This window comes from Barbus barbus, assembly GCF_936440315.1.
Source record: "Barbus barbus genome assembly, chromosome: 6".
NCBI lineage: Eukaryota > Metazoa > Chordata > Actinopteri > Cypriniformes > Cyprinidae > Barbus > Barbus barbus.
The window spans coordinates 30,936,779-30,960,193 of record NC_136734.1 but is presented as its reverse complement, the minus strand read 5'-3'; the positions used below and the strand labels follow the sequence as shown (position 1 = coordinate 30,960,193).

At 37.2% G+C, this 23,415-nt stretch overlaps 3 protein-coding genes across 2 annotated transcripts; 2 read left to right on the top strand and 1 right to left on the bottom strand.

Annotated features, from left to right (window-relative positions):
- The window catches only part of LOC306871647 (transient receptor potential cation channel subfamily M member 3-like), a gene marked incomplete at its 5' end in the record, with an annotated part of 440,831 nt that overhangs the window by 278,655 nt on the left and 138,761 nt on the right, over positions 1-23,415 (bottom strand).
- Positions 1,051-10,769, top strand: LOC306871599 (transmembrane channel-like protein 2-B; the record flags this gene model as incomplete). The annotated part of the gene is made up of 19 exons (XM_079419658.1): positions 1,051-1,087; positions 1,238-1,643; positions 2,287-2,436; positions 4,243-4,333; positions 4,417-4,498; positions 4,590-4,696; positions 6,302-6,400; positions 6,492-6,634; positions 6,753-6,900; positions 7,008-7,202; positions 7,278-7,457; positions 7,572-7,733; positions 7,903-8,031; positions 8,488-8,555; positions 8,635-8,874; positions 9,745-9,870; positions 9,959-10,037; positions 10,127-10,247; positions 10,340-10,769. 19 exons carry the CDS (start codon positions 1,051-1,053, stop codon positions 10,579-10,581), a joined length of 2,805 nt encoding a protein of 934 aa, XP_079275784.1. The 3' UTR covers positions 10,582-10,769.
- LOC306871598 (cytochrome P450 1A1-like) lies at positions 13,215-15,045 on the top strand (the record flags this gene model as incomplete). The annotated part of the gene is made up of 4 exons (XM_079419657.1): positions 13,215-13,220; positions 13,309-13,432; positions 14,062-14,151; positions 14,918-15,045. 4 exons carry the CDS (start codon positions 13,215-13,217, stop codon positions 15,043-15,045), a joined length of 348 nt encoding a protein of 115 aa, XP_079275783.1.

The window sequence follows — 23,415 nt, the reverse complement described above, 5'->3', positions numbered from 1 at the left end:
ATTTCCTGTTGACATAATGCCTTATTTACACAAATTGAAGAATAAAGACTAATTTAACCATAGCTAAACAGGGTAAAACTAGAGTTCAGTGTATGTACTTGTACTGATATAGAAGAGGGAGAAAAGTGTTTTAAGAAAAAATAAAATGAATAAACCTTTACCTCTTCTACTAAGACCCATAAGGAGTTATTTAATGAAGAGTTGTGCATTTTTCTTAAAGAGGAACAATTTAATCAGCACTTCACATTATTTCTGAGACTCTAAGTTCAACCTGTTTCCGAAAACATTGTTATTAAAATACATTTTAGATTCGTATTTCGTATTTAGAATTTTTGCTACTTCCCATATTAGTTCCTTATTATTATTATTAATTTATGAAATCTAGAAAGAATATTAGCAGGCATTCATCATTAAATTCAGGAACATACAGGCAACTTGTTTGTGTTTACGTATCATGAGAGACATCATGATTACTCTCTGATTATTTTAATCTTTGATCTGCCCCGTATACTGGCGTTTTGTTTCCTGGCTCTCGCAGCACGGCTTTAGATCTTGACTACCATTTACTGTAGTCAAGGTGTCATTTGATTCCTTTTTTAGGAGTGAGCACCTGTTAACAGAGACCCACCTGACAGTCAGGTGTGTCATCCGCTCTAGATATCTCGCAAGTCTGAATAGAAGGACTTAAACTCAAGATGCCCCGCAGAAAAAATGATGTCGCGATAACCATGGATGATGGTAAGTAGATTTTAATACCAGAAAAGGATTTTGGTTCAGTGTGTACTAGTGGGCTGTTTAAACTAGTTTCAGATGCAGCAATCTACATATGAATAGGTTGGGTAACTAATGAGTGAACTAAAAACTAATTTTTAATACTGTTATGCTTTTATGTTTTTGTGAGTCAGTGCTTGAATGATGACCTTTAGTTTTTATAATATATGGTAATTGTTTTAATGATTAACACAATATATTATTATTGAAAGTATTCAAAATAAAAGGCATATTCAAATCCTGATTATTAATATCGAGAGTGTGTGTGTTACAGTCAGGATGGAAATTGATGCAGAATATGATAGTGGAAGTGACGGTAAGCTTTACAGACAATTGAATATATTTTTATTAACAAAAGCACTATTATTTATCATTATATTATGTTTTTAATGCACAGTATATTCTATGTTTAACTGTTTTATTTAAATGTTTTGTCCACATGTACACATTTTCCCTTTATTTTCAGTGGATTCAAAAAGAAGAGCAAAAGGCAGGAATAAACCGAAGACTGCAGCTCGAGGAAAGAAAGCCAAGCCAGCTGACAGTGTAGAGGAGAGCGAGGAAGAGGAGGAGCCTCCGCGTAAGAGAAAAGGCCGAAAGAAGAAGGAAGAAAGTGAGGAGGAGAGTGAGGAAGAGCAGAGAGGAAGAAGAAAGAAAGCAGCAGGTTCAAAGAAGAAGGCTGCAGCGAAAGATGACTCCGAAGAGGAGAGCGAAGAGGAGAAGGGAAATAAAAGAAGAGGAGGGAAAAAAGGAACAACTAAGAAGGAGAAAGAGGAGGAGAATAACAAGGAGAAGAAGGGGAATGGCAAAGCAGCAGGAAAAGGAGGGAAAGATAAACAGGGTGATAAAAAGAACAAAGGCAAAAACAGCAGGTGCAGTATTCTCTAGCCTCCATCTCCATGCCATACACACACAGACTCGACACTCCTCATTACCTCCGGTTTGAATTGAAACACAGCCATACACATCTATTGCCATAAAAGAACTTTTGAATGTTCGCCGTTATTCTTATTACATAATATGTGATTTATGAAGCAGTAAAATTCAGCCATGGAACTAAAACCTCTACACATCTGAAAAAGTATTGTTATCCTAATTTTGTGATTGTTGTGATATAAAGATTTATTTTATTTATTTGAATATTAAATTATTCATTAAATTTGTCAAATGTATATCTGATGAATTTATCATTTTAATAATTGAATCTTTTAAAAAAGTGTATTATTTATTAAAACTGGCCATTTGAATTCCTTTTAGTAACCAATGTAATGCAGTATTGTTGTCATCAACTATCCATTTTTGATTTCAGCTAGACATTTTCACTCTTTTTTTTTTTTTCTTTTGCCTTCCAATTGATGATCTGGAAGTGCTTTTCATTGGCCATCCTGCCACTAGAACTCTTGACCTGACTTGACTAGAACTCATTTTATACACTAAATCAACACTATCCTTGTGGAATATACTGTTAAACCGGACTTTAAGGACTGATTGCTGACTCTGGGGTTTGTTCTGCAGCAGTTCATCCTCGGATGACAATTCAGAAGACGAGTCTATGTCTGAGGGAGAGATGGCCCGACTAAAAGAGGAAGTCGAGGAGAAGAAAAAGCTGATAGCGACGCTCCGAAACAAACCCTGGCGCATGAAGAGGAGACTCAAGTGCCTGAAGTAAAACGGATTTCCTTCTCATTGTTTGTCCTGTGATCCTACTGGCTCTTGTGTCCGTCACCACTACTTCAACTGAAGTTCATTTATTTAGCATGAGTTTCATGTTTGTTTAAGTGCTTCATTAAAGCTTACAAGTTGCTGTGCTTCTGCTTTCTTGCATCTTCATGTCTCTTAATGCACTTTAAGCTGATGTTTAAAGGAGCTCTTTTTAGCTTCATATTCCTGCTGGCTTTGAAAAAAAATATGTTCAGCATGACATGGTGGTTTTGAAAGGCGACAAAAAGCTTCGGAAAAGAATCAGCATCATCCAAAATGCGCTCGATTGTACTTTGCGATAAAACGCTTGACTCAGTGTCTATGCCAGTGAATTCATTACCTAGTGGCCTCTGTCTGAACCTTTACCTCAGACTGCCCAGTGGAACTGACCAGTGTGGGTGACAAGTGAGAGTTTGGACAAGTGCCCTCAAAAGTTAGTAGAGACCGACCCACTGCCCAAGAAAGCATCAGTAACACAGGCCCTGTGAGCTGTAGGGAAAGAAACTGTGCCACAAAGGGGATACTCACTTTGCAAAGCTTCTAGATAGGTAACTTCTGCTAGGTGAGAGGTATGTTACACCTTCATTAGCTGTTTTATGCATGCTGTGTACATGCATCCGATGTACACAGTGCCATACGGTCATACCCACACACTAAACAGATGTTGATATGGTCCACCACAGGTCATAATGAGGTGCTTTGCACAACTTCAGATATTACACAGAACTTTAATTGCTGAAGTTACAATTTTTTTTATTTCGGTATCATTGAGATACTTTAATTTTTATTTATATTTTTAATTATTAATTATTTTTATCTTTTACATTTATATTTCATTTAAGTTGAAGTTTTAGTAATTTTGTTGTTTTTGTCATTAATTTTGTTTAATGTCTATATAGTTTTCATTCATTTTTATTTCAGTTTTAGTTATTTAGTACATCAAAGAAATGTGTTCTTTTGGAAGTAGCTGAAATTAATTATTTTTTATATATTTTATTTCTTTTCTTTTTAAGGTTTTAATTTCAGTTAGCTATAATAAACTTCTATATGAAACTATTAAAGGGTTAATTCACTCTTAAGTGAAAGTTTCTTACTTCTGTGGAACACAAAAGTATATATTTTGAATAATTTTCCCGACAATTCTTTCCCATACAGTAAAAGTCATAAGGGTCTAAAACAACACTGGACCCCATTGACTTTCATTTTAAAAAAAAAAATACAGGAAGTCATGCAGGTTTTATGACATGAGGTTGAGTAAATGATGATAGAATTTTCATTTTGGGGTGAACTATCCTTGTATCTTTGTTAACTCTTCTTGTAACTATTCCATAATATCCGTTTGGCCTGCTTTTGTTCTCGCATATTAATTCATCTTGTGTCCATCCCATCTGCACTATTCCCATTCATTATGCATTGATGAGTTAATTGATTGGCTGTATGCTCAAGTTACAGTATGAGAAGGTTGTGAGTGAAACATTATGTTTTTCCTGGTGTTGTTTCTGGTGCTTATTATTGCACAATGCTGAATGGTCATTCTGCGTAATAAAAGCAGAACCAGCCAGTAACTCAATGGACTGGCCCATCTACACATAGTAATGTGATGTGACTCAAACACCAGGAGAAGAAATACTCATGCCATGTTAAAAACTGAAATGAAAACAGAACAGTTGTGTTGATAATACAAGTGGAAACACAGAGTCACTTTGAATTAAAATACAACTGAGTTTTAATTCCATGCCAATACAAATTTCTGTTTATATCACCTGGCAGAGAAGCCCAGGGATTTGTGGAGAGGTTTGAAGGGGCTTTAGGCAAAGGAAAAGGGAGGAGACTCTATGCGTTCAAAGTCATGATGACCAAGGTACAGCACTACATATTCCATATTGATGTGTTTTATTTTAAATGAAATTACCGAACTTTTTTTTTTCCTATTTTTCTTTCCAGAAATTAATCAAATTCAATAGAGACTTTGAAAACTTCAAGACAGCCTGCATTCCCTGGGAAAGTCGGATAAAAGAAGTGGAAAGTCTGTTCATCTCTGTTTATTCTTCTGTATTAGTGAAATCAGTATTTTCAGCGTGTTTCTTAATCTCTTCTCATTTGTTTCATTCTCACAGGTCACTTTGGGTCATCTGTTGCCTCCTACTTCATTTTCTTGCGGTGGATGTATGGACTAAACCTTGTTCTCTTTGGTTTTATGTTTGGACTTGTTGTTATTCCAGAGGTAAGATGTGATGCTAATGTCTTTGTTTATACACCTTTTAGGAAATGTAGTCTACTGTTCAAAAGTTTGTGGTCAGTAAGATGTTTTTATGTTTTTGAAAGATGTCATTTTATGCTTACCAAGACTACATCTGCGTATTTGATCAAAAATACTGTACATATTTGATCAAAAATACTGTAAAAGTAGTAATATTGTGAAATAATATGACAATTTAAAGTGCCCCTGTTATGGATTTTTGAAAATGATCTTTCGTGCAGTGTCTAACACAGCTCTAAGTGAATGAAAACATCCTGCAAAGTTTTAAATCTGAAAGTGCACCGTGTATAAAATTATTGTCTCTCATATACCTAGCCTTAGCATATTGCCCGCTCACTTGTTGGTCTTTTCGCATTGGTCTGAATGAAAATGCAAATTCATTCTTTGTCACTAGGTGCTTCTTTTGGAGCTGTAAAAATAGTGGTTTCTCCGGTAACGCTGTGCACAAAGCAGCACTGCGCTCACAAACGCTGCTTTATCAGGCATTACAGGAAAGATGAAATCGACCAATGGCCAATCACCGCCGATTAGCGTAATGCAAAGGAGGGGTTTGTAAAAATGATATCATTGAGCGAATCGTTTGGGAGTCTTTGAGCAAATAAGGTCAAAATAAATGCATATTGTATGACAATAAAAGTGTTTTTTGACCTTGCATGCATGCCAACCTGTTGTTGGGGACTTCCAAAACCAAAATATGAACCTTTCATAACCCATAATAGGGGCACTTAAAATAACTATTTTCTATGTTAATATATTTAAAAATATAATTTAGTCCTGTGATGGCAATGATGAATTTTCATCATCCAGTTTTTAGTGTCATGGAATTCTTTAGAAATCATTCTAATATGCTGTTTTGGTGCTCAAGAAACATTTATTATTATTATTGGTGTTGAAAACAGTTGTGCTGCTTAATATCTTTGTAGAAACCATGATCCACTTTTCCAGGTTTCTTTGATGAAAGGTCAAACAAACGGGATTTAATAAGAAATTCTAAATCTTTTATAACATCATGATTCATGAATGTCTTTACTGTCACATAATAATGTAATTCATCCTTGCTGAAAAAAAAATAGTTTTTTTCAAAGGTACTGTATGTTTTTGACTCTACTAAAGCATAAAAATACCATAATATGTTTGCAGGTATTTAAGAATTGTGCTAAGTTAACATACTTGTTTATCTGAAAAACAATGCTACAGTCAGTTATTCTCCTTTGATAATGTGCATTCTGGGCCAGAATGTCAGTTTGTGTTTTGGTTTGTGAAACCCGCCCACTGCCAGTTTACCCAATTGTATTTCGGCACACCGGGTTGCCAGTTGGTGCAAAACACAGCGTATTTCATTTCATTCATTCCTGTTGGTGTCGTTAATCTGGCAACCTGTGTGAGTCAAGTCTGAGGAGGAGGAGCCAGGTGAAAAGAAAAACCCTCTCCAATATTTTTAATTTGGTCTGTAATACCTAGTACAACAGCTAGGTGTCAATCCTACATACAGCACCTTTAATTTTTTTGTTGAAGATGTTTTTACAATGTTGAGCTACAACAACACAATCTGTGTCTTTCTCTCTGTAGGTACTGATGGGCATGCCTTACGGCTCCATTGCCAGAAAAACAGTTCCCAGAGAGGAGCAGGACAGTGCCATGGACTTCTCAGTCCTGTTTGAGTTTGGAGTAGGGTTTTTTTTTTACTACGGATTCTGTGTAAAAGAGATTGTAAATCTGTTGTTGTCTTATCTGGATTGTATGTTTTGCTTTTTTACAGGGTTACTGCAAGTACTCCATTATGTTTTATGGTTATTACAATAATCAGCGAAGTATTGGATTGCTGCAGTTCCGGTTACCCCTGTCATATCTTTTAGTTGGAGTTGGGATATTTGGCTACAGTCTAATGGTGGTTATCAGAACGTAGGTCTAATGACTACATTTGCAGTTCTGTGAAGCGTTTTACTCACTGATAATGCTCTGATAATCAGCTCATAATGTGGACCCTCTTTCTTTTTTAAAATCAACTTCCTTCCTCTAGAATGGCAAGAAATGCCAATGAAGGAGGAGATGGAGCAGAGGATGGAGCCTTCACCTTTTCCTGGAAGATGTTCACCAGCTGGGATTACCTTATAGGAAACCCAGAGACAGCTGACAACAAGTTTGCCTCCACCACCACAAGCTTCAAGGTTAATGGAAGCTATGGTATCAAAGAATGGTGCACTATGCTAAGAAAAAACCTTATTGTTGGGTCTGTGTAACTAGACTGATCTAAAACCATGTCATATTCCCTCAGGAATCTATAGTGGATGAGCAGGAGAACCTAAAGGATGAGAACATTCACCTGCGCCGTTTTCTGCGTGTCCTGGCAAACGTTCTCATCCTGTGTTGCTTGGGTGGGAGCGGATACCTCATCTACTATGTGGTCAAAAGATCTCAGGAATTTGCCAAAAAGGACAGGAATGAATTGTCGTGGCTTCAAAAAAATGAGGTACCCCTTTTCTTTTCCATTTTAATTGCAAAAAAAAAAAAAAGAATTCTGACACACTGTTTCCTCTTCGCTCAGGTTGAAATTGTGATGTCACTGTTGGGCTTGATGTGTCCACCTCTGTTTGAGGTTATAGGTGAACTGGAAGAATATCACCCTCGAATCGCCCTAAAATGGCAGCTGGCCAGAATCTTTGCCCTCTTTCTGGGCAACCTGTACACTTTTCTGTTTGCGCTGTTTGATGAAGTCAATGTAAAGGTATGACCATAGATAGCCTAGTAACCATTAACGTAGTGGGATGGACCAAAATGGTTACTTACCAATCCTGTAACATTTTATGTGAATCATTTCTCTGGTATTGTATGTTCACAGCTTGAAAATGAGAAAGATATAAGAAATGAAACCATCTGGGCTCTTAAAGAATACTATGCCAACTACACCTTATACCATAATGTCACAGAAAACATTCCCCCTCCAAACATCTCCCCAGCTGATGTCATCAGGGGTCCTTGCTGGGAGACAGAAGTTGGCATTGTAGGTACCCTCAGCATCACCATCACCTTCACCAAACTATCATAATTGTCAATAACAGTCAGTATTTAACCCTGTCAAGGCTGACAGTTCCTTGGCTTAGAAATTCACATATCAGATGTGATACTGTAGGCTTTGTTGGCTTAAAATGTACCGTTTCCTTTCCTAACAGGAGTTTGTGAAACTCACCGTATCTGATATCCAAGTGACATATCTGACCATCCTGATAGGGGACTTCTTACGAGCCGTGATTGTGAGATTCCTCAACTATTGCTGGTGTTGGGATCTGGAAGCTGGCTTTGTAAGTTCATCCTCGCAACCTGCTGTTATTCAAGTCTCAGTCCATAAAACAGGATGACCTCTGTCGGACGTACTTTTGTAGTTTTTAAGCTTTGCGTTTTAGCAACACAGGGTAGATGGTAGTAACCTGACTGACTGCGGTTGTTATGTCACGTTAAGTAGGCTATATTCTCATTTTCAGAAATGATTGCTCTATATGGCTTTGCCCTTTCGCCCTCATTTTCCTGTCACTCGATATAGGCAACGTACTACTCACTCATCCGAGGTCAACTGAACACCATGAGAAGGTGGCAGGATAGGTGATAGGGCTGCTTTACAACCAAAGTCACAGAGAGACACACTACACCATTCAGGGCACTTAATTACAGGGAGAGGTATCTTTTACTGTGACATTTATTCCCGTGTTGTCGTCTACACAGATATTTACGCATATCTGTGTGCGTTTGTGTTTCTCCAGCCGTCTTATGGAGAATTCGACATCAGTGGTAATGTGCTTGGGCTCATCTTCAATCAGGGAATGATCTGGTAAGTGGATCATGAGAGTGAAAACACATCCTCTCGGTGATGGACAAAATGTGCTGTTTTCACATATGTCTGTTTTTAGGATGGGTGCATTCTATGCCCCTGGGCTGGTGGGCATAAATGTGTTGCGTCTGCTGAGCTCCATGTATTACCAGTGCTGGGCTGTGATGGCCTGTAACGTTCCCCATGAGAGAGTGTTCAAAGCCTCACGTTCGAACAACTTCTACATGGGACTGCTCCTCCTCGTCCTCTTCCTCAGTCTCATGCCTGTGATCTACTCCATTATGACCCTGCCACCATCCTTTGACTGTGGACCCTTCAGGTAGCTCTTAAACATTAATTTTGCTAATCCTTGAAAAGACACGCTCTGTAAAAAAAAAAAAAAAAAAAAAAAAAAAGTGAAAAAATACAGAATGCCTGAACTGCAATAAATTATTCAGTAAGAATAGATGTATTGTCCCTGTTTATTTATTTATTTATTAAATATGGAAGACCATTTTTGCCACATTAAAAAAAAAGTTAGTCTTTGTTAAATCATAATGATTACATTAAAAGTCAAAATTATGATAAATTCATAATTATGAAATAAAAAGTCAAAATTATTAGATAAAATGTTGAAATTGTCAAACTAGCTCATGAGATAAATTCAAAATTATGACATTTCAAGTCATTATGACATAAAAAAATCAACACTGTCTTAATTATGACAAAAATGTTTAAAGTATTTCATAATTATGACTTTAGCATATAATTAGGATTTATGTCCTGAGTTTGACTTTTTATTTCATAATTTTATCTCGTATTTATCTAAATTTTGATTTACCAAAGCATGATTTTTGTATGTGGCAGAAAAGGGCTTCCATAATTAAAGGCAAAATAAAAGAGGAAGTCTTATAAAATACTTATTATAAAACACCAAAAGTGATTAAATAAACAGAAAATGTTTGTCATTTGCAAGTTATTTTGAACATATATGTTTTAAAATGTTACAAAAACATATTGCTATAGTATACAAGCTTGGTTCATGTTGCTCCATCAATTTGAAATAAAAAAAATAATAATAATTTTCATACATTTTTTTTAGACCAACAACAACAAAAAAATCTTATTTTTCTAAAAGGCCTAAACTGTAAACTCAGAGAGAAATATTTATTTTTTTCCTGAGCAATATGAAATCCATGTCTCTCCACAGTGGTAAAGATAAGATGTATGATGTGATCATGGAGACTATAGAGAAGGACTTGCCACCTTTTATGACGGACATCTTCAGTTACGCATCCAACCCAGGCCTCATCATTTCAGCAGTCTTGCTCATGGTGTGAGTAGTCACCTAATCACCTTAAGTATACAGATAAATGTTATATTATTTAGCTTTTAATAAAACTATCTATCTTGTCTCTTGACAGGTTGGCTATTTATTATCTGAATGCTGTGTCCAAAGCATATCAGAACGCTAACATGGACTTAAAACGCAAAATGCAAATGGTTGGTAAATATTTTTTGTAAATGATGGCAAAGTTGTCTGACATCAGCAGTGTCAGCAATTGGTTGTTATTATCTGCTCCATCATTAAGCAAAGAGATGAGGAGAAGAACAGGAGGAACAACAAGGACAGCACCAACCAGGTGATGAAAGACCTGGAGGATCTTATGCCCAACAAGTCCCTGATTCCCCCGCCATCTGCTGAAGAGACTGGTCAGTGGGATAAACGTAAACTTGAGTGTGTATGTGTCTTCCTTCACAATAAAGTTCCTGTTGCTGTGATAAACCTGCCATTTTTATTACAGAGAAACCAGCTGACCTGCTCAGCAAGTCACCAAAGGTGACAGGCAAACCAGGTGCTGCAGCCACTGGGAAAGGGGTACATGTTCAGAAGGATGTGTCTTTGGCTGCTGCAAATCCTCGAGCTCCAGTGACTCGTCCGCCAGGTCCCAGGCCACGCGGGCCTCTGCCAGGTAATGCCCGCGGACCTCCACCAGGTCCGCAAGGCATGGGAAGAGGGAGAGGTGGACCACCACCACGAAGATAGTGCATGAAGAATGCACAAACACCGTTTCTTTTTGTACAAGATACTAAATTTAGAACCAAATCAAATTTTAATACTATTACACAATGAGGATGACCTGTAGTTAGTATTTTTATGTACAATGTAAATATTTTTGAATAAAATGTATTTGTATGCTGTTTAAATATGTGCAGTAAAAGCTTCATGGCTGTAGATGTCTCTGGTGGTTTATTCATCAAATAAATTCCACTATTGTTGCAAACAGATCAGGATTCTATGATGAAATAAAAACATCAGTTTTCTTAATGGGATTCATTTATAATGATCACCCTTTTTGTACTGGACACTTTGATCATTTCCAAAATGACTTAAAATAAAGTTGTAAAAATAATATTTTCAAGCATCAAGATGAAACCTGAAAGCATGAATCAAACCATTAATTATTACCTATACTTTCAGTTTCACTGAACAAAAGACATGCAAATGCAACATTGTACATACAAATGGCAACTTCAAGTTAGATTTGTTTACTTAAGCTTTTTTTATTTATTTTTAATTTGTACTGATAAATGAAGGTTTATGTAAGGAAAGCTGACCCTTAGTTCAGTCATTATTTCCCCCTTTCCCTTATACCACATATTAAATAATTAAGTAGGACAGTAGCCTACTTATATTACAGGAGTTTCGTCTATGACAAATGTACTTCCACAAGGAAAAAAATACTGTTGGTCCCTTGTACTGAAAAATGAGGATGTACGTTTCTGAAGTTTAATGACTTCCGTGTTTCTATTATTGTTGTCATTACTGCATATAATGTCCACCAATTAGATTTTACAGTGCAAATGAAAACCAGATGTCAGAAATAAAGATCTACATTTTATCTCATTTTAAAACACTCCCAGGAAATGATTTTAAGGTGTCTTTGTTACACATGTATTTACTATTATAATAACAGTAAATTATGCATAATTACATCAAACTAAACCTAACCATATAGTAGTTAATTAATATTACTCAGTACTTAAATGTATAATTGCACTGTAACAGGGACACCCTAAATAAAGTGTACCCCAGCCCTGCACAACTGCCAAAACTGTTTGGTCACAGACTATCAATCCATTCTGTTTTTTCCTCCTTGATTTGTAATAGCCACTGTGTACAGTATACTGTGAGCTTAGAAGTGTAGGCTTTGGGACACTGCCATCGTGTGGAAAGACACTGTATTTTAAAAAATAATATTTTTCTCATCAGTAGTTTTTTTTTTTTTTCATCTCACTGGTTTACATTCATGCACAGTTCATTCTCACTTGCTAATCGATTCTGCTCTGCTTCTGAGATTAAACCTGTGGTTTGTGCAGTCATTGAGACGCGCTTTTAAGGAGTCCTCGCGCGCAGACATTTTTCAGCTGGTGAAACTTGTTTCTCAAATATTTTATTGCGAACACGTGATCTGTCTCAAAGGTAAGATATGCGTAAGTACTATTACTTTATTTAGTTGACCTATTTGGCCTTTTCTGTTCGGTTCTATCTTCTGCGATGATCTTGAGTTCCTCATCATCGTCAACATCAAAGTTGAATTTTTAGCATCATTACTCCAGTCACACGATCCTTCAGAAATCATTCTAATATTCTGATTTATGTTGAAAACAGTTGAGTAGAATTTTTTCAGGTTTCTTTGATGAATAGAAAGCTCAGAAGAACAGTATTTACCTGAAATAGAAATGTTGTAACATAAATGTCTTTATCACCAATTTTGATCAATTTAATTCATCAATACTTTTCAAATATTTGGGATTGGTCGAATCCTTTTCATTTTCATTATTTATTAAAAATGCATTCAAATAATTAAAAAGCATATCTATTTAAAATATTTTTTGCAACAATGTACTTTACTGCTGAATAAAAGTATTAATTTCTTTATTGACAACAAACTTTTGAACAGTATGCTATTATGGTATTTTTTTACACATTGTGGTCAGTAACTCGGTAATGTCACAGAATGGCCCGTCTTCCCCGACCCCGTCACTCATCACTGTCACCTGTTTGTCTTCATTCATCACCCGCACCTGCACCTCATCAATCTTCAATCACCACGCTCATAAAAGCACTTCCCTCAGCTCACTTGATTGTCCGATCTTGAAGTGACGTTACAACACTACAAAGGATCTTGGGATTGCTACCTGGACGATCTCCGCTCATCTAGAAGCTGAGTATAGCTACCAGTTAAGACTTACCTGTTACTACTTACCTTCTGTCTTGTCGTCCTCTTCTCCCGTTCCTGGTGTCTGTGTGTACGCTCGTTCGTCTCTGCCACTCTGATGCTGCCGCTCTACTGGATCTGTCAAGATAGAGACACGCACTGTTACTGTGACATTCACCTCACGTTAATCTCACGGATTGATACTCACCAAGTCTGAAGTCTCTTCACTGCTCCTGTGTGCTGCTCACCTCATTAATAAACACTTTGTGATTTAACTTACCTTCTGTGTCTGACCAGTGCCGTTACAGGTAACAATTTCATCCAAAATATACTTTGTTCCTGTGAAGTGCGTTTCACTTTATACAAACTAAAATATTCACATGCTTAGTTGAATTTGATGTAAACAGCCTTGAGGAAAGCACACATGTATAGCCTACCGTGCATTGCCAGGAACAAAATGGATGTAGATGTGATATAAAAATGAGTATAGGGCCACAGTTTATTTCTGCACATTTTAAACAAAAGTCTCATTCTCCCATGTTTTTGTGTAGAACTGTATCCGGGATATAACTGATGCCCTAATAGCAATGTGTGAAGACAGGCAGGAGGACGAGAAAACAGCCATACTCCGCAACTCACAGATCATCCACAGTGTCATTGACATCTTCGGAGCCGGTAAGAGACCCACAGTCAAGAGAATGAATGTGTACATCATTGTACTTTTAGAAGCAGAACAGAATTTTTTTTTTTTTTTTTTTCTCTCTACATATCCTGAATTATGAGCATGTGTGAATGATCTGGAAGCATGAATGCCGATTACATTATAGGTAATAATTCATAAACCGTGTCGACATGTTTCACAGACCTTTGAGATGCTGCCAGACTTAATCACATGCCTTCCAGGGCTGCAATCCTCCTCCGTGAGATGTTATTGTGCTAATAGCTTTTCTTGTTAAAAGCATGCATTTACTTCCAGAACCAGATGTTTTTCTTGGCTCTGTGTTGTTGTCACAGAGGAAGCACTTCAGACTGACCAGACCTTCTGAGAATTTGCATTAAATGTATGTTTTTTTCAGTCTGCTCTTGGCTCATTCTATTCGTTCCTGGTTCAGTTTATGCATCTTGGTAGTTCTAGTTCATTAAAGAATGTTTAACAAACACCCATGAGTAGCTCAAACTGTTCATTTTCATTCTTTTAGCCTGAGAATGTTGTGGTTTATCACCACACCACATCCTCTGCCGATTTGGTTGCCCACTTGCTAATTGTGACGTGTGTCTTGAGGTTGTTTACAGATTTTGGTGCCGTTTTGACACTATCATCACCGGTTTGCAGTGGAGCCTTTTATACCTGATCGAGTTTCCAGACATCCAGGATAAAATCCTCCCGGAGATGGGTGAAGTCTCAAAAGGGCCAATCAAAACATTGCGTTTACTAGAAAACAAAACAATTTCCCATCATGCATGTCCCTTTCTTTAGCTGTGCTGCGGCATTCTGGGGAGATTTAAATCCGCATTAGCTGGGGTTTGTGGTTTTTAGTAAGACGCACACACTCACAGGACACAATTTGATCCACAAATTTGGACACAGATGTAAGATTGATAGCAAAATGTTTTCTTCCAGGAACTTGCCATAAACAGGAAATTATTTTGTTTAAATGAAATATTATCTTCAGGTTTATTAGGGTGACGGAGACATCTGAAAGAAATGTAGTAAGATGAACTGCATACTATTTGTCTCTTCTTTCAGATTAAATATATTAGATCAAATTTGCGGTCTGCAAGCTAAAGTTTACAGGCTCCTAAAATGAAGTCTCTTGCTGTGGGTGGGTGGTATCTTGTTAATAAATTGCTGGGGTCAAATACACATCTACACACAAAGAGTCCATATTTCTGTACACGGTGGCCTTCATTTAGTCCACTTGGTTCTCACATAATTGGTCACAGTAATGTGTTGACACCAGACTGCCTCTGGAATCGAAACCAATGAGGTCTCTCATAGGAGCATCCTGCATTTTGTTGAATTTTGTTTCTTAAAAAGAAATCCTCCAGTGCTAAAACTATTTATGAGGTCCAAAATAATATCGGCAAATCCAGTTTAAAGTTCATAGGGGATTTCTTCATGTTCTGGTCATTTATTACTTGTTGCATGTGCTTTCCTAGAAAACCAGGTTGGTATGAACAGGTTACCACAGTTTAAAGACAAGCCAAACACGCCGTACATAGAAGCTTTCATATATGAAGTGTTTTGTCATGCATCCTATGTGCCTTTCACCATACCACACTGGTGAGTGCATGTTTCTCTCTTTATCATAGTATTATTATAACCATCGGACTGCATTGATAAACAGATACCCACATTCCTCTTTTCGTTCTCCATCTAGCACAACTGATAACGTTACACTTCATTCCCAAAAATGCTAAATGTAGTTCTCCACTCTTTTTAAAGACAATTATTATAAATTAAGCCTCTGAAACTAAGAATATAGCAGACATGTCACATGGGCCAATATTATTATACTTTTATAGTGTTTTTTTTTTTTTTTTTTGTAATTTTGGAACTTGACAGCCCCAGTCCTCATTCACTTAATGCTGAATAAAACACCCAGAACATTCTTCACAAACTCAATTTTTGTGTTCCACAGAAGAAGAAAGCCATTCAGGTTTGGAGCAACATGAGAGTGAGTAAATGATGACAGAGTTAAATCTTTGAGTGAGCGATTCCTTTCATTTCCATGTTTAGTACAGTTAATTTTTCATCAAAATGAATGGAAATGTTTGGGTATCACACTTACCCACTAGATTCCGTGAAGACCTCCTCCTGTGTGCACTCTGGGTTAAAGATCACGAGGTGTCTCCAGGATCACAGAGTAGTCATCAAGACAAGCGACGATGGTGTGACCACTTTTAGCCTGCTCTGCACGAGTCAATTGCCTTACTCGACAGAATACTTTGATTTTACTGTACAAGACCAAACATTATGGTCAGAGAGAGCCTGTTTGATTACTGACTTATTGTGAAATAGTGCAGACGCCATCACCTTAGGGTTTTTTAATAGAATTTTTTTTTTCCCAGTTGTAGACAAAATCCAATTTTCGACGTGAGCTCAGTCAGTAAATTTTTTTTTTTTTTTTTTTATAGAATTTATTTTTTTTATGCAGCAAGAATGCATTCAATTGCATTCAATTCAGTGACAGGAAAGACATTTGTTACAATATTTTTTATTTCATATGTTGTTCTTTTGAACTTTCTATTAATCAAAGAATCTTGAAAGATTTGTATTACCGTTTCCACAAAATAAGTACACTCGTTTCAACACAATAATAAGAGCATCAAATCATGTGACACTGAAGGCTGGAGCAATGGCTGCTAAAAAGTCAGCTTTATCATCACAGGAATAAATTATATTTTAAAACATTAAAATAGAAACATAATAATAATATTTCACCTTATAACTGTTTTCTCTATATTTTTGATCAAATTAAATGAAACCTTGGTGAGCTTGACTTTTAGCAAAACATTAAAAATCTCTATCGACCCCAAATTTTGAATGTTAGTGTGCATATCAAGAATATCCTTCATTTAAACCTGGCGAATCATTAAAAACCTTACATGGGTAAAAAGTGCCTGTATAGCTGGTTTTCAGGTTGTTTTTTTTATTTGGCATTCATCTGTTTGAATACAACTATTAAATATAAAAAACAATGTCTTGGAAAGCAGTCAAGGGTCTTGGACATATTTGGCTCAAAAGGGATTTTCCAGTTCATGTTGTATCTGGCAACAATTCCTATTTAAAGTGATACTCCACCCCTAAATGAAAAGTTTGTCATTAATCACTTACCTCCATGTCGTTCCAAACTCGTAAAAGCTTCGTTCATCCTCGGAACACAATTTAAGATATTTTGGATGAAAAGCGGGAGGCTTGTAACCGTCCCATTGACTGCCAAGTATAAAAAAACATTGTCACTGATCTGCCATCAGTGGTTCAATCTGAATTTTATGAAGCGAAGAGAATACTTTTGTACGCAAAGAAAATAAAAATAACGACATTTATTCAACAATTTGTCTCCTCTCTGTCTCTCTGTGTTAGCATAGCGCCATTTTGGAGAGCATCCGATGGACGCAAAGTGCGTACGCTATTCTATGCGGACGCCATCAGTTATACATGGTTACATATTGTACGTTCATTTACGCTTTGATTTGAATGGAAACAGCGTATCCATGCGTTACTGATGACAGAGAATAGCGTGGGGAACGACATGGGGAGAAGCGATTAATGACAATTTTCATTTTGGGGTGGAGTATCCCTTTAAGAAACATTTTTATGTCTTCAGTCAAACTGTATGAGTGTGATATACTATGCCTTTCATGTCCTCCACCATGTTGTAGTACTTTTTCCTCAAGGTTCTTTCAGTTGTGTAGTTTTCAATTTTCTTGTTTTCATCTTTGATTTGCTTCAACTAGAAAGACAGACAAGGAATATGAGGGCATAAATGGCAAAACAAGAAAAACTGATTCCATGCAATTCAATCGCAATGACATTTTAGAGAGTCTAATATTAGTTTAGATTATATACTGAACGATATGTTTTTCTTGGCTGTCATCACCTCAGCTTGCAGTAACAACAGTTGCTGCCCCACACTTTTATTACTTTGAGAATTTAAGAATCCATTCTTTCGGAAATCCTCCTCAAATTTCTAAAAAGAGAAAGTAATCGTCAGCATGGGAGTGAGAATGAGTGCAGAATAAAAGTGTGTGTGCCATACTCTGACTTTTTCATCCAGCTCTGCTGTCCATGCCTCAGTCGTGTCAGTCTCTAAGAATAACACAGAAAGGAATCACTACACTGATAAAAATGATTTTTTTTGGTGAAGTAATGCTACATAAAAACAAATATAATTTCTACATTAAATAATTTAGTTCAGGCAAGAATTTAAAAAATAAAGTAATGCTATATTAGTACTCAATTTAAGCTAGTAGAAATTAAAGTTTGAACTTATAAGTATATTTTACTTGGGATTGTTTATGTTTACAAAAATTCTTTAAGTAAATATCAAAGTCATGATCCCGTTGTTCCCATCATGCACTTTTAATGAATAATTAAAAAGGTGAATTTTTTTTGCTGTTTTCAAGAGGTATTTACACTGTTTTATGGTTGCTTTTCTTGTTAGGTTTAGTAACTTACTGTTTTGTGACATCTGGAGTTCATTTTCTACTCAAAATTACCCATTCATACTCAAACACTATCCCTAATTGTTATCGTCACTGTGTATGGTGTACCAGGTATTGAGGTCTCTGTGTTCATTTAGGTAATATTTGTATTGAGTGGACATATTGTCTTGAAAGGATAACACGTTGTCTACTTGCTTACTTACATATAAATGCAGCACATGGTTTAATAGCAAGGTTGTGTCAGTGTTACATTGAGTAAATTTTAGAAGCCATGACTGAGTGAAATGTACTTAAGTATTGCAGATTTAACTTAAATAATTAAGTAAAAATTACTCATCAAACTCTAACTGGCCATGTTAAATTTACTTATTTCCTTTGCTAATTTTACCTAACTTAAGTAGATTTTACTTAATTCAATACTTACATTTTACTTAAAATTCATGTGTGCTAAAACTTAAGTAAATCTTACTTATTGTTTTTTTCAGTGTCTATACGCATCCATAAAGAGACTACTGTTCATTTGTCATATTTACCAATGACAGTGGGCTTAGCCATTGCTCTGATGCACTCCAAAGCCACCTGCATGACCTCATGATGGAGTAATCTGGCCTGTGAACCGTCCTCCACCTGTGGCTCCACCCTGAGTTATTATGTGCAAATCAGTTAGCAGATGTTTGATAGTTTTAAACTATATTCTGACTCTTTAGAAACCATGCCATGCTCCCACATTTTCTGCTGTGCATCCTCTTGTTCCTCATGGCTCTTCTGGCTGGACTCTTCCACAGTTTGGTCAAGACTTTCTTTAATCTCCGCCAGAATTTTTTGGTTGTCTTCTGCCATTTGGTCAAACAGCTGTTTAGCCTCTGTTAGCTCAGCATAAACATGATGATGAGTCTAGAATAAACAATGCAAGAAAGCTGTTTTGTTCAGTCATTATAATTTTGTAGGACAGATTTCAAGGCTAAAAGTAAGATTTTGTTTGCATGTTTCATTTTTAAAATATGACTGCTATCACTGTGTGCAATTCATGTTTAATTCATATTTAAGTAATGTTTTCAAACTTATTTTTACTCAATAAACCTGGTGTATCACAGCACTGAGAAGGCAAGCATATGCTGACTGTTCCACAGGATCTGTCACATGCTCCTTCCATGAGCATTGAGATCTCTCGCTCACTCTTCAGGAGGTTATCCTTCAAAATCTCCAGCCGAGCTTGGGCTCCATCTAGTGGTACATCTGCATCACTGCTGTTCTGTTGGCAGAGAGAGCAGAGTTCAGTCTCACATTGCCTCACATCAATAAAAATCAATGCCTGGTAAATACTACAACATATCCTGCTTGCAGGGAATCTTTCAGAATGAAGACATTCCTCAGAGCTGGAAGCAATGTTTTTATTGATATTCCTACCTTTTCTTCAGATGTATTTTCTGGTTCTTTCTTCACCTGAATGGCCTCAAGCCTCTCCTGGACCTTCCCCATCTCTGCTCTGGCCAAATGCAGCTCCTGCAGTGCTGTTAAACAGACAGAGACTCAAATACCTTCACCTATTCTGATTTTTCATTCAACATCTTAACATTTGTCTTTTTAATCTTGTAAACAGCATAAACTATGAACCATATCACCCTGCAGCCCAAGACCGGTTGCCCACTGAAGCTAAGCAGGGTTGAGCCTGGTCAGTACCTGGATGGGAGACCTCTTGGGAAAACTAGGTTGCTGTTGGAAGAGGTGTTAGTGAGGCCAGCAGGGGGTGCTCACCCTGTGGTCTGTGTGGGTCCTAACACCCCGGTATAGTGACGGGGACACTATACTGTAAAAAGCACCGTCTTTCGGATGAGACGTTAAACTGAGGTCCTGACTCTCTGTGGTCACTAAAAATCCCATGGCACTTCTCGTAAAGAGTAGGGGTGTAACCCCGGTGTCCTGGCCAAATTCCCTCCACTGGCCCTTATCAATCATGGCCTCCTAGTAATCCCCGTCCACTTGATTGGCTCTATCACACTCTCCTCTCCACCTGTAGCTGGTGTGTGGTGAGCGCACTGGCGCCGTTGTCCTGTGGCTGCCGTCGCATCATCCAAGTGGATGCTGCACACTGGTGGTGGTTGAGGAGAGACCCCCCCCCACATGATTGTAAAGCGCTTTGGGTGTACGGCAATACACAATAAATGCGCTATATAAATGCATCATTCATTCATTCATCATTCAACCCCAACTGCTCCCCGGCGCCCGGGGAGCAGTTGGAGGTTCGGTGCCTTGCTCAAGGATCTCACCTCAGTCGTGGTATCCACCCTCAATACCACGACTGAGGTGAGACCCTTGAGCAAGGCACCGAACCCCCAACTGCTCCCCAGGCGCCGCAGCATTGGCTGCCCACTGCTCCGGGTGTATGTTCACTACTGTGTGTACACTTGGATGGCTTAAATGCAGAGCACAAATTCTGAGTATAGGTCACCATACCCTTTCCTTTCCCTTTCCTTTACCTATACAGCTCTTACTTGATGCCTGGTGGTTGTGAAGGAGATCCATTCGGGAGGAGAACAATTCCATCATCTTATTCTGTAAAAGTTTCCATTGATTCTTTTAGTCTCTCTCTCTCTGAGAGACACAACACACAGACAGTTTATGTATGTATGAATATGTGTGGGTGTGTTACCACAATCTGATACCTTTTCTTGATTCCATGAGGCCAAGTCTTTTTGGTTCCTCTCCTGAAGCATTTTGTGTTGCCCCTCAAATTTTTATTTAGATCCTCTAGAGTCTGATCCCGGGAATATGAAATATTACTAAAAATAGCCAGATGACAGCAATATGACGTAATAATTAAAGGGATAGTTATAAAAACGTGGTAGTAGCCTACACTTACACTGAGAAGGCAAGCATATGCTTGCCTTCTCAGGCCATTCTATAGAGGGTCAGAGAGCTCTCGAATTTCAACAAAAATATCTTAAAGGGTCATATGATGCTATTTTAAAGATCATTATTATTTGGTGTATTTGGTGTAACAGAATATGCTGACATGCTTTAATGTTCAAAAAACACATTATTTTTCAAATACTGTACATTATTGTAGGTCCTCTATGCCCCGCCTCTCTCAAACGCTAGTTTTCTACAAAGCCCCTCCTTCCGACAAGCGCAGTCTGCTCTGATTGGCCGACTGGCACAGTACATTGTGATTGGTCGAACACCACAAGCACGCGTCGGAAATGTAACGCCCCTTACCATAATGGCCAGCTACATCTTTCAAAATAAATTTAAAGACAGTTAATAATGTCCTTAGTTTTATAAAATAAAGTGATTTTGCTTTTGCCTAGAAACATGGCTGCATCAACACTACTGTGGTTACTGAAACCACGCCTTCTTTCTTTGCGTGAACATTTGGGCTGCATTACGCAAATATTTCCACATTGTGACATAGACATGTGGGGGTGTGTTTGAACGAGCCGTTTTAGGAGGGCGTGGCAGAGTCTTATCTTTGATAAAGAATATCTCTTTGAGACTTTAGTCTTTGCAACTTCAGGGATCTTATCTATGCACAATCAGCTTGCCAATCAACACTCCAGAGAGAAAGGAAAACTTGAAATCGCATCATATGACCCCTTTAGCTTGTGAAGATGAACAAATGTTTTATGGGTTTTACATCATGTGTTTCGGGTTAGCCCTGAATTAGCAGTGTTCAAGCCAATGAGAATTTGGGAAATGAATGAAGCAGTTGATGATGCTTGTGACTCACCTTGGCCTTCTCCTCCCAGTGTGCGTTTTTTCTGGCCACCTTTTCCTGGTACATTTTTCTCTTCAAGGTGTTAAGCTTATTTTGATAATGCGTCCTCATTCTAAGAGCTGTTTTTTCCTACACACACATAAACACACTTAAGCATGCATAAAATCACAATATAGTTGTTGTTTGTCTGACTGAATGATCAGTAAACAAGCGTATCACATGATTCTCTCGTGATACTATGAGAAAGTTCTCCTTCAGTTCTTGAATCATCTCCTGATGTCTGCTCTTCATTGCAATCATATCATCTCTTATCTGCTGGTATGGTAACAGTCATATAGCCAACTAAAATACATAGTGGCCATTTTTTTTTTTTTATTTCTTCATGATAGCCCCTAGAACTGTTAAAATTGTATATTAAATAGTTTACCATTAAAGCTTTTATTGAAGAAAAAAGTCACTTAGTGAGTCTTTTTAACCCACAATATCACTTGTGTAAAAGTGAATCACTATGGCCACTTTAATAAATTGAATTATAGAAATGAATTATGTCTAGTATAATATTAAAGTAGCACATATATGGTTTGGTGTTGATGAAGAGGTACTTTACTAATGAAGGTACCTACGTCAAAACGTTGCGAAACGCTGTTACAGTTGCCTGCATACTTTTTTAAATGAGTACCTTCTTTAATGCTAACAGCTCTGCATTGGGCAAACAAAACAAAAATGACTCAAGGTGTGTACTGGAACCTGTTGAGATTTGTCTTTTTGAGAACTAGTATAAATTTTGGGTTTTGAGTTGTTCAAGAATGTGTGGTCATGAATGGGCCTTGAAGAACCAACAACACATGACCTCAGATGAGGCGTCTCATCCCCACCCTATGGCCCCAGGACAACAGAGGGAGTGACGGGCATCTGACTAGTGCAAGAAGCAAAGCAAAACTCTTGCATAACAAAAATAATGCATTCAGTCCACAATAGTCCATGAAGGAGTGATATCTACATACTTGGGTTATGCAAAGCTTGGCAGAGTCATATGGGATAAACATCTTGATATCCATTGGAGCCTCATCTTCGAGATGTCTTACACTTGCACTCACAGAAGACATATTGGGTGCTGTGATTAAAATCGTATGGAAATAAATACTTTTCGATCAGGATTTAAGTATGCCCAATCTTCACTGGCAGGACCTACCACGGTGCCGGTCTGCGCCGATCCAGCACTTGAACGTATTCCATTTGAGTCTACCTTTCCTCAGCCATGAGACCTCACATTTAGCTGCACCTTCAAATATTAACATGCAATTACAGTGACATTTAACTCTTCAGGCTCTGTTGGGGAGTCTGGAGCTTATTTTACACAGCTTTGGTGAGCACTTCCTCTATATGGGGATAGATCAGTGACAGTCTATTGTCTATTGATATGCCAAACAACAGGGTGCAGTAAATGTACAGTAGCAAGGTTAGTTAGCTAGACTGGTACTTGTCAAATGCACACACATATCCAATTAAACAATACCATTCAAATTATAGGAATTTATTAAATCATTTGTTTATACATTTTTATAATTCATTTTAAATATTAATTAGATATATTTTTTACAATTGTACATGTTTTACATATACATTACAAATACATTATTTTAGTTTTTAATAATTATTTATTTCTTTATTTAAAACTAAATTAACATATTTAAGGTTTAATTAAATATGCAATTAAGTGAGAGTTGAGCACAAAGTAATTACTGTATGCACTTTATTTGCACTTTATTAAATA